We start from the raw sequence: 12,205 nt of genomic DNA on the forward strand, positions 1-12,205 counted from the left end.
TTTTAAATGTTTGTATATTGAATAACAAAGTATTTCTAGCGTGTACTCTCCTTAGTAAATAATTATTAAACACTATTCCATACTGTCATGGCAAAGAGAGGCAATGCTGGAGAAGGTAGTTGTTTTTTTTTAATACATCAAACTATCTAGTGATTTGGTGACTATGCTCACTCTGCTTTGCACTGCTAAATCAAGTATACTTTGCCTACTTAATAGTTTATGTATATACTTAGTGACAGACTCTATCCAAGTTGTTAGCCATTTATTTAGATCATTAATTCTTTTACACTAATTATTTAGATATGTCAAAACACAAAGAAGGTTAGCACAAGTGATTTAGAGTTTTCTGTTTTTCTAGCACAGGACCACAAATGAAAGGTTAAAGTGGGATTTCATATTCCAGGTGGAAATCAAGTTCAGTTAATGCACATCCTCACATTCTATAGGAATGAGTTCAAGAAACATTCACAAAGCCACTCTCCAACTCTGCTTCCCTGAAGACCATGGTCAAAGCTTCCATTAAGCTTTCCAAGAAACCCAGCCACTCTTTCTAGTCTTGGCATTTCTAAAGCATCAAACAATATTTGCATGGTATTTATTGGGTTTTTCATGGACATCTCAACATCCCTACTGGACTAAACTCACAAAATCAGGGACCAGGTGCTTCCCACATTTGTGTGTCTTACAGTGCCTATGATACTACCTGGCACATCAAAGGTGTAGATAAATCTGAGACAAATGAGACATTAAAGACAGTACATCAATCTTGTTGATTCCCAGGTACAATGCAGGAGTATTCCTTTCAATTTACTTTATCCAAACCATATACTATCCTCTATTTCCAGAGGAACTGCTGTATCATAGAGAAGCAAAGAGTGACCCTGTGATCATGGATAGAGATAGGGAATAATTTATCTTCACTTTACCCTAGGTAGACAGAATAGAGAGGTTGCTGAGAGCATGTCTGAATTGTGTGCAAGGTACTTACATACCCTATGTTTAGTTTCCTCTCCTACAAATTGTCAGCAAAATTTCTGTCTACCTCAAGGGTTGTTGTGAAGATTAAATTAATAAGTGTAAGAGCATCTAGTAAATGATGCACAGTAAGTAATCAATTAATAGTATTTAATCTTTCTAATCCTTTCTATCTGCCTTACAAAGACAAAAGGACACTGGGGGATTGTTTTTTTCAGAAACATTTGGTTCCAGAGAATAAAGCCAGAGCCTAAAGTGTATAGTGAATATTAAGGTGCACTGCTTAACATGAATTACAAATATATTTTGTGTCTTTATGTGCAGTAAGTTGGATAACAAGGGTAGATAGAATAATTGGAAGAGGACTCCTTAGTATAATAAATTTCAATTCTGGTCCAGCCACTTGTCAGTTGTTTGAACTTAGATACCTAAACAGACCTCTCTGGAAGAAAAAACACTGAAGTTTCTTTTTATCCCATGGGATAGACAGACAAGTTCTGCCTGAGTCACCACATGAGGGTAAATAACTGACCAGTAACAGATGGCACACAAGGACTGAGGTATCTGGAAACACAAATGCTGAGTGTCCACTGAAAGGAGAGTGTATGATTATAATTACATATATCAGTCAATTAAAAACAGACCAAACTGCATGTTGTTTTTAGTCCTATCTGCTCAGAACTTTTCTCTTGACACAACAGCATGGTTGACGAAAGCCAATAAAACAAGGTCAGTTGCCTTTAAACGTTTCAGATATCCTGTGACAATGAAACTAAAATTTGGAAGAAGCTACCCAATAACTAAAAATGTATTAAGAAATGGAAAAATACACTAGGAAAACATAAATCAAACTATTACCTATGGTGGTAAAAACTACTGTTTCTAAATGTGTTACAGTGAACCACAAAAGACTGTTACTATCAGTCTGACTTACAGAAATAACAATGTCGTATGTGTTAAGCCAATGCCAAATAAGAGATTATCACTCTTCTGAAGAAAGAATGGCTCAGTTATCAGTCTGACTTACAGAAATGACAATGTCATATGTGTTAAGCCAACACCAAATAAGAGATTATCACTCTTCTGAAGAAAGAATGTCTTAGTAATATTTTACATGGTTTATATGTGAAACTAGAATGATAAAAGATTATCATTTTTATTAGGTTTATATTGGAAGAACCAAGATATATCAAAGAAACAAAAAACACACATAGGGAGAAAAATCACAACTGGGCTCTTTTTACAGGGACAAAAAAAATAAAGAAATTGTGTTTTAGTTAAGAATGATGTCATGAAGAGGAAGAATCTTAACTTATGTATAAAAGGTTCATTTAAGTTTGTGTGTTCAAAAGGGGCTTCTAGAGAGCAATTCCCTATAAATTCTCCCACTGACATTGATCAATGTTCATGTTAGGTCATAAACCCTGAAGTTGCATGTCCCCATTTTCTCTGTTATAATCCATCACTGTGGATTAGAAGTGAGTGCCAGAAATCTCTCTGGTCCTGATAAAGGCAGAAGCTCCCTCTCCTAACATTCTACAGAAGGGAAGTAAACAGGGAAGACTTTGTAAAACTAGTATCTTCTGAACTTTATGAAGCAGACATATCATCAGGTCTTACAGTTTCATGCTCTTAGCTGAATAGGTGAGGCAGGAAAATCTAGAAAAACACTGAGTACAAGACTCATTATAATCCAAATATAACTGAAATCTAGAAAAATGCTGAGGATAAAAGACTAATCATAAACTAAATATAATCTATTCTTATTATGAAGGAGGTAGTGGAAATCAAGATACATTTCAAAGTGAATAAAAAGTCTTAGTATAGAATAAAGTTGGGGGGGTGGAACAAATAATCCTAAAATGTATATGGAATCACAAAAAAACAGAATTTGCCAAAGCAATGCTGAAGAAAAATAACAAAGCCAGAGGAATAACCCTCCCAAACTTCAGATAATACTACAGAACTACAGTAATCAAAACAGCGTGGAATTGGCACAAAAACAGACTTATGGATCAATGGAACAGAATCGAGAGCCCAGAAATAAACTCATACACCTATGGCCAATTACTCTTTGACAAAGGAGGCAAGATATACAACGAAGAAAAGACAGTCTCTTCAGCAAAAGGTATTGGGAAAGCTGGACAGCCACATGTAAATAAATGAAGTTAGAACACTCCCTCATACCATACACAAAAATAAACTCAAAATGGCTTAAAGACTTAAACATAAGACAGACAGTATAAACCTCCTAGAAGAAAACCTAGGCAAAACATTCTGTGACATAAATTTTAGCCATGTTCTCCTAGGGCACTCTACCCAGGCAACAGAACTAAAACCAAAAGTAAACAAATGGGACCTGATTAAACTTATAAGCTTTTGAACAGCAAAGGAAACCATAAACAAAGCAAAAAAGACAACCTACAGAATGGGAAAAATATTTGCAAACAATGAGACTGACAAGGGCTTTATTTCCAGAATATACAAATAGCTCATTCAACTTAATAATAAAAACAAAAATCCCAATCCAAAAATGAACAGAAGACATAAACAAGCATTTCTCCAATGAAGACATACAAATGGCCAATAGGCACATGAAAAAATGCTCAATATCACCATTAGAGAAATGCAAATCAAAACTACAATGAGTTATCACCTCACACCAGTCAGAATGGCCATCATTAAAGAGTCCACAAATGATAAATGTTGGAGAGGGTGTAGAGAAAAGGGAACCTTTTTACACTGTTAATGGGGATGTGATTTGATGCAGCCGTTATGGAAAACAGGATGGAGATTCTTTTAAAAACAGACTTACTATATGATCCAGCAATCCCACTCTTGGGCACATATCTGGAGAAAGCTCTAATTCTAAAAGATATATGCACCCCAATGTTCATAGCAAGACTATTTACAATAGCCAAGACATGGAAATAACATAAATGTCCATCAACAGATGACTGGATAAAGAAGCTGTGGTATATTTATATAATGTAATACTACTCAGCTATAAAAAGAATAAAATAATGCCATTTGCAGCAACATGGATGGCCCTGGAGATTGTCATACTAAGTCAAGTAAGCCAGAAAGAGAAAGAAAAATACCGTATGATATCCCTTTTACGTGGAATCTAAAAAAATGGCACAAATGAACTTATTAACAAAACAGAAACAGACTCACAAACATAGAAAACAAACTTATGGTTACTGGGGGAAAAAGGGGTGGGCAGGGATAAACTAGGAGATCGAGATGTGCAGATACTACTATATATAAAATAGATAAACAACAACTTCATACTGTATAGCACAGGGAACTATATTCAGTATCTTAGAGTAACCAATGATGAAAGGAATATACGCATATATATGTACAACTGAAACATTATGCTGTACACCAGAAATTGATATAACATTGTAAACTGATTATGATACAATAAAAAAGGGAAAAAAAGAATAAAGTTGGGGGTAACTTTAAGGAAACATGAATAGATAAGACCAAGGATGTTGGCCTAGGAGACAAGAGAAAAAATGTTGAGTCACAGATTGGGGTATTTGTAAAGGAAAATATAAAGAAAATAACTGTTTAAATGTTGGCATTTTAAAATTTAAAGGCCAGAGGGACATCCAAGGAAAGGAGTGTAAATAAGATTACAAGTTGGGAGTCTTCTGTATAGAAAAAGTACTGGGATGGGAACTCAGTTTTTTTTCTTCTTTGTCAACCTCAGCAAACTAGTTGTATCTGCCCTGAGCGTCAGACTGAGAAGGAGTCCAAATCCACAGTTGAGCTCAGGAGGAAAGACTCCACAGTCAATCAGCAATGGTAATTATTCTGTTTGGAGACTAGAGTGGCATAAGGACCACCCACCTGATCTCACAAAATAGAAACATGGATGGTGCTAAGCTAATTGGGCAAGGAGGCAAAGTGAGAGAGTAACTGCATGATGAGTGCAGAGCCTCGGCACTGCCCAGAGTTGCGTGTGAGAAGGAACTGGGCTTGGCCACAAATAGAGATTTGGGGAGACATTTAGAAAAGTACAGCATCATAAAAACCAAGAAGTATAGAAAGCTATCAAGGAGGTTGTGAACATAATTACATTCTGCAAAGCAACAGGAATGCAGGCGAGAACAATACACTGGGCAATGACAAGTTTCTATGCACCTTGGGAAAGACTTTTGTTTCAGCAAGTGATGAAGTGAACCGCAGTGAGGAATTATGGCCATTTTTTGTGTACCACACAATTAAGGAATTATTAAGTCACCTCTAACCCTCCAATTTCTGGGATAATGAATCACTACATATTATTAAAACCAGATCATTAGTTTGGATAACACAAATCTAAAAAGTGGAAAACATACTTTAAAGTTTAATTTTTTTGAGTAGGGTGTTTTCTAACTTTGTTTTAAAATTATAGTGTAGAGCTTATGTGAATGCAGTTGTAAGACATGTTAATAATTTTTATCACAAAAAGTAATTTAAATTTACATTAAGAAAACTGAACCCTATAGAAGAACTTTCTTATAACAAGAATCACCATTACACAGAATCTGGTATGTGCTCTTACAGTATTTAATTAGTGCATAAATACCTCTTTACCCTGGGTAGACAAGATAGGGAGACTGTCGAGAGCATGTTTGAATTGTATACAAGGTGCATAACTAATTCGTTCTTTGACTTTCTCTCCTACAGATGGGGGACAAGAAGAAAAAAGAAAAGAATATGTCTAGGAAGATACTTACATCCATCATCTGTCTGACTTACAAAGGCAGCTGGCTAAAAATAAGCCATTCAGGAAAAGAGGCCTTCACTTCCTCTACCATGATGTCGAGGTGTCTACTGAGATATCCACATTAAATTACGAAATCAGAGCTGCCAGTGCACGGTATCCCTTTAACACCACTGACATTGTGATTGGCCAGGGTACTATGGAAACCAGCATAGAACACAGGACAGCTGAGAGCACCTAAGACATTAGCAGTTGTAACAGTGATGGAGGACAAGCAGGGCTTGGAGGACAGGTAAAAGGAAGAAGCATCTGAAGAGAGAAAATAATGTTAAGTTGATCTGCAGGGAAGAGAAGGAGACTGGTAAGAAGACTGCCTTAAAAATAACAGAATTTTTAATTGACCCTTACAGCAACAAAAACCAAAAAAAAAAAAAAAAAAAGCCATTTTTGAGGCTTATTGATAGGAGTCAAAAAAAAAAAAAAACAAAAAAAAAAAAACCAAAAGCAGCTACTTCAAAAGTATACTGCTATTATCCAAGCAATACTATTAGCTTTTAGTGTACTGAGTAAAAGTTAAATAAGCCAATGAGTAGTTAAGAGATTCCCAGATTTTAAAAGATTTATTGACTAGTTAAATTTATAAAAGAAATTGGGGAATTATCTTAAAAATATCCTTTTTAAAAAATCTGACAAATAAAGGACAATCTGTATTCACCATTACATAAATGAAAAGACACTTTAATGTGATGTCAAGGCTGCTGTCACTGACTGTCAGCAGATATATTCCTCTGCGTGTGCATGTGTGTGCACACACGTGTGCATGTATGATTCACGAACAGGGGCAGAGAAAAAATATACTGTAAATTGAAAAAGAAAATAATAGTCTAAATAACAACAGATTGAGCTTATTAGAGAGTAAGTCCTATCTTCTTCCCATTCCCCAGTTTATTGGGGAGTTTTTTTCCTAAGATGTGTTAGTTACTTTGTTGTCAACTTAAAAAAAAAAAAAACCTCCATGATTTGATTCTTGCTTTAACATTTTCTTTAATTTCAAAGACACTGTTCATTGATAACACTGGGAAGGGATTTTGCTATTCAGTATCATTTGACCAACTGGGTAAACTTTTTTTTGTCAGAAGAAACAAAAATAAGAGTCCATCACTGAAGAGGTGTCCTCATAATGAAAATACTGTAGGAAGCTTACAACTGGAATCATCTACCGAAATAAACAGGACTCATCATGTCCTTCTCAGTTCATACCCGAAAGAGCACCAAAAAGAATTTTCCATTGGAATCTCTTCTAATACCACAAGTTCCACGTAGTAATTACTTACATTTTCAGGAAGAAAAGCTAAGACTACAGCTAAAGAAATTCCCTCTTAATAGGATGTTCCTAGTGGCCAAGATATCAGCAAACATAGAAAAAAAAGATATTGCTGAATACTATGAAGAACTGTTTCAGTCAATTTTGAGACATCACCTAGGAGAAGCAGTGACGGGATTATTGTTCATATATCCTACTTCCATTCTGCATATCCTTGAGTCCTCCAGTAGTACCCTCTACCAAATTCTTTTAGACTATCTTAACCATGAAAAGGATGAAATGGAATTTTTTATCCAAGGAATGAAAATTATAGTCACGTCCCACAATATCCCAACGAGGCTCTTTATGCAATGGCATGTTTCAGTAATAAAAGTGCCAGTCATGTATCTCGATGATGTGACACAGTCGCAGTCCCTAGAAGAGGTCATCATAGAATTTCTCATCCAAACTCATAAATTAGCACTCTACCTTTTTAAGACTGTCAAAGTGGGCACTAAAGGACCAGGCGATAATTTGCACCAAGTTGCACCTGAATTACTCCTCCCAGAACAAATAATAAAGTACTTATGCAATTCAGCAGAATTCATGGACCCCAAAACTTTCATAAACATGTATAATAAACCCATACATGTTACCTTGGATTCTGAGGTAGTGTGGCCCGCTACTTCCCGTTTCTAGGATGAAGAGAGATGATGTTCAAATCTCTTAAGGAATTTATGCTACTTAAATAAAAGGAAAATATTTCTAAAGTTACTTTTCTCTGTAAAAAGAAAGAAATAGAACATGGCAATCTACACAAAGGTAATAGACAAAGCTTAAAGGGTATGTTGAGTTAAACTTGAAAATTTATCTGGTCTGATATTAAGTTCAATACTTTATTTTCAAAGGTGAATGGGTTTAATAAGGTCATAATAAGTTCTCAAAGGCTAACATTTTTATGTAATGATTTATTTTTTTCATGAAAAGTGGAGATGAAAAAAACAGACACTTGATTCAGATTCTCATTCATTCTCTCAACCATCAATCAGCAGCTGTCATCACAGAGTACTGTGTTCCAGGAGAACAAAATTTAGGAAGGAAATACGACCCTTGAGTTGCTTGCAACCTAAATTTGGAGGCAAGTATATGTAAAAGTAAATATGATGTATGATATATGATAAATATCATTTTTATAGTAGCAGTCTGTAGGAAAGACTTTAAGAGCACAAACAAGGGAGTAATCTCTACATGTATGATACCTGAACTCAGAAAACTAAACCTAAACTTTGAAAATAGTTTCAAAGCTCACATATTCTGGATAATATAATTAAGAATACTGAGGCTATTATAAAGCTAAAGAACACACCAGCTTTTTGAAATGACTAGAAAATACATTGTCAGAAAGCATTATATTCTTTCATGCAAAATCGTTTATTGAGCACCACGTGATAGGGATATGTCAGGGTACAGAGGAGACATGACCCTTGCTCACTGGGAAAATCTATTTCTAAGTAAGTCTATGTAAGATAAACAAATTGGTTAATTTTTTCAATTTACTTCCTAAAAAATAATTATAAGCAATTTCTATATGACCTATTTCAAGTTGGTCCCTCCCTTCCTTTACCCAGGGTTAATGCTCTTTTGCATTACTTAAAATTTTCTAGTTTGTTTAAGCAATTAAACAACATTAATGTTTTTACTACTTCAGTGATATTTATCCAACATTATTTCAATATCCTATGAAATAGAGTTTGGATTTAATAGAGGAAATATTGTTATATCATTTTGATTTCCTGTTTTATTGCTTATTTGATTTTCAAACTCTTTGGGGGAAAAAAGCCATCTCAGTATGCACCTCAAATTTATCTTATGCAGATAATGTCATCATTTGTTCCACATCAGAATCAGACTTCAGGAAAGACCATTTCTATTTCTATATTTATAGTTAGATACAGATTGACATTTTTCACTTTTAGCTGAACTTAAAGTTCCATTTATTTAATTTAGTAAGAGAAAGAGTGTATTTTACAGGACATTAGAAGTAATTCTTCCAGTTAAGAGAGTGTATAATTTAAAACATATTATCAACTTAGTAAATATTAAACCCCCTAATATTCAGCATTGTGCTTATTTACTCTTTGAACTGTGAAAAGGCACTCATCAATAACAAATGCTTAGTGACAAAACGAGTAGACTTAAGAGTAAATGCTTTCCAGGCCTCCTCCCCCCCACCCCCAAAAAAAGAAAAGGAAGGAAGGGAAGAAGAAAGGAAGGAAGGGAGAAAGCTTCAGTCTTAGGCCTTGAATGTACGTGAGGAAGAGGTCTGGGAACTCAGATAAACATATTTAAGAGAACAGAGATGAGCAAAAACAGGAAGGAGAAAATGAAATGTAAATATTCATTGTATCAGATGAAATCCACTTAGCAGGGTAATTTTGTTTGAGAACAATATTTCCTCAAGTTAAAGTGGATAGAAGTAGTTCAGAAATAAAACTACATATTTGAGTCTATGAAAGTATGGTACATTATATTTTCCAAAAATGGTCACTGCAATATATTCCATCCCCACAGGCTTTTCATATGACCCTACTAACACACCTCCCATCACATGGTGGCTTCTAAATAGCCTCCTTTTGAAATCAGGCAGAACTTTGTCACTGCTTCGACCAACAGTACAACAGAAGTGATTCAATGTGACCTCCAAGATCATAAAAATGCCATGTATTTTGTCTTGATCACTTGAATGGAAACTAAACAATATGCTATGAGCAATCCAAGCAGGTTTCCAGATGACATCCACAGCTGAGGCCCCAGCCAACAACCAGCGTCACCACTAGACAAGTGAGTGAGTGAACTTTTCAGGTGATCTCAGAACCTATAGTCTTCCAGTCAACCCTGGATTTCAAGTCAGATCAGCTGACACTTGGTGGAGGAGTCAAGCAGAAATGAACTGTTCCCACTGAGCCCATCTAAACTGCAGATCTGTGAACAACACAAATGATTTAAGCTACTAAGTTTTGGGTGGTTGTTTATGCAGCAGTCTGGAACAATAATATATAACAGGAATAATTGTACATATATCATTTCACATCATTTATTTACTAATTCATCTATGCAACTAATAATTTCTAAATATCTACTAGTAAATATTTACTAAGGGGCCAAGCACTGTGCTAGTCCCTGTGTATACAAGCAGAAGTAAGATGTACATCCTCCACACCACCTAGCACATATCTTTTATTAGTATGCAATACTTTCTTTTCTGGTGTGAGAAACACTGATAGAAAATTAATTAACTTAGCCAAAGAAAATCATTAAAAAAAAAATCTGAGTCATTTTTAGAAGAAAGTAGAGAAAATATCTAAATAATAATATTAATTTACTTAGTATATTGTTATTTTACATTTAAAGTATTCAGGAAGCATCAACTGTGCAAATAACTAAAAAATAAGCCTAAACTGAGTCTAAGTAAATTAAACTAGTTATATGGTTATTTGTTTATTTATTGGAGTGAAGACTTTAAAATTAGTTTATTCAAATATAAATTCCCTTTTCTAGTCGTCACCTTATGAGGGTTTGTGCTTATTTCAGTGACATCACCGCTGACAAAATTCTGTGACTTTTTTATGGAAGATAAATTAAGGAGGTTTACAAATCAAAGGGAGTTAAAATATTTTATTTACATCTAGGTTTTTGAACCCCAGATAATATATACTCCAACTTTATTGGTGATCTTATTATACAATCTTCATTCATAGAAATTTTGTTTTTTTTAAATACTGCACTCACTCTCAAAGGAAGACCTGCTATCACTGAACATATTAAAATAGTGTGGCACTGCCTCTAAGGGGAAACATAAATATGTTTTCAGTAACAACTACATTATTGAGAGTCCAATATAGCTCACTAATACTGTATCTTTAAAGGGGACAATACTCATTTAGCTGTGTATGTTTGGGTATATTGATAAAATGCAGAAATACTCATATTTATACCTTACAAGGGTAATTTAATTTGATCAAGTCCAAAAGGTGACTCATTAAATCACAGGAAGCACCATGAGTGTTACAGTCTCCTTATAATAAAACTTTACATAAAACCAGAGTACAGAAGTTAAACCAAACAGAAAACGAGGTATTTTAATACTGAACATGCAACACTCCACATTCATATAACCACACACGTAAAACATATACTCATATATATTCAAAGAACATGTGACATTTAAATGGTGTGGCCAGCACCATTCTGATCTTTTTGTTTTGATACGATATCTTTACAATAGAATAATGCTAATGATCTTATTCTTGTTTCAGCGTCACCAAGGACTTTCAGGAAGGTTAAAATTCTCTTGACCAATAACTGAAATAGTTATTTGGAAGGAAAAACCCTCTCAGGGTGTATTTTAAAATTCTACTGTCTTCTTTTCAATTAAAGAAACAGCTGGATTCATTCATGGAGAATTAGTGCTTAATATAAATAGATTCTTACATTCAGTAACTTTATCATAACTTTAGCAACACAAAACTGCATTTCAATTCAGTTAAACTTATCTCTAGCAAAGAATTCCCCCAACTTTCATGACGAAGTGAAATGGGACAGCTTATCACCAAATTCATACAGCAAGTACTTTTAGATTATTTCATAGTGTAGTAAGTGATTTAATGCAGAATTAGAGTTCTCCCCCTTGTGGTCAATTATGTAAATTTCCAGATTACCAGCTGATAGGATTTATGTAATAAATACAGCGTATAGTTTTTAAGAAAATATAAAGAGAAACCCCAAAGGTACCTGTCAAATGTCAGTTTGACTCTCTTTATTTTGCAGAAAAAAGATTCTGAAACTCAAAGACATTAAGTGCTTTGCCAACAATAAAAGCAAGAGTTGATAACAATAGTCCTCTATTTCTACTTCATCACTTCAAATAATTGACTGTGGTCATGGCTAGGGGTCTGGATTTAATTCTAAGTGTTCTCTTTACTACTACGCCATACCCTTTGGTCCTCCAGTCCTCACATTATGTCTTTTGGAGACATCCATCTGGGTTTCTACAGGCAACTCCATCTGCACGTGCTTTCCATAGAATGCATCATTCCTTGCCACTGCTATTCCTTCAATCTGCTCCCCTACTTGCACTCCCTGTTGCTATAAAACGGACCACTCTCTGTGCAGTTGTCAAGTCAGAACTTGAATGTTGCCCTGATTTT

General features: G+C 34.7%; 2 protein-coding genes across 8 annotated transcripts in view; one reads left to right on the forward strand and one right to left on the reverse strand.

Moving 5' to 3' along the window:
- ZNF804B (zinc finger protein 804B) overlaps window positions 1–12,205 on the reverse strand; it is an 873,532-nt gene that overhangs the window by 418,799 nt on the left and 442,528 nt on the right. The gene's annotated exons all lie outside the window — the stretch shown is intronic.
- On the forward strand, window positions 6,936–7,697 carry TEX47 (testis expressed 47). Its single transcript, XM_010959437.2, has one exon. The coding sequence runs from the start codon at window positions 6,936–6,938 to the stop codon at window positions 7,695–7,697; it is 762 nt and encodes a 253-aa protein (XP_010957739.1).

The sequence above is a fragment of the Camelus bactrianus genome, chromosome 7 (genome assembly GCF_048773025.1).
Source record: "Camelus bactrianus isolate YW-2024 breed Bactrian camel chromosome 7, ASM4877302v1, whole genome shotgun sequence".
Taxonomy (NCBI): domain Eukaryota; kingdom Metazoa; phylum Chordata; class Mammalia; order Artiodactyla; family Camelidae; genus Camelus; species Camelus bactrianus.

What these genes read in the sequence shown, in the direction of transcription:
- TEX47 (XM_010959437.2), top strand. Translation starts at nt 6,936, where the DNA reads ATGTCCTTCTCAGTTCATACCCGAAAGAGCACCAAAAAGAATTTTCCA.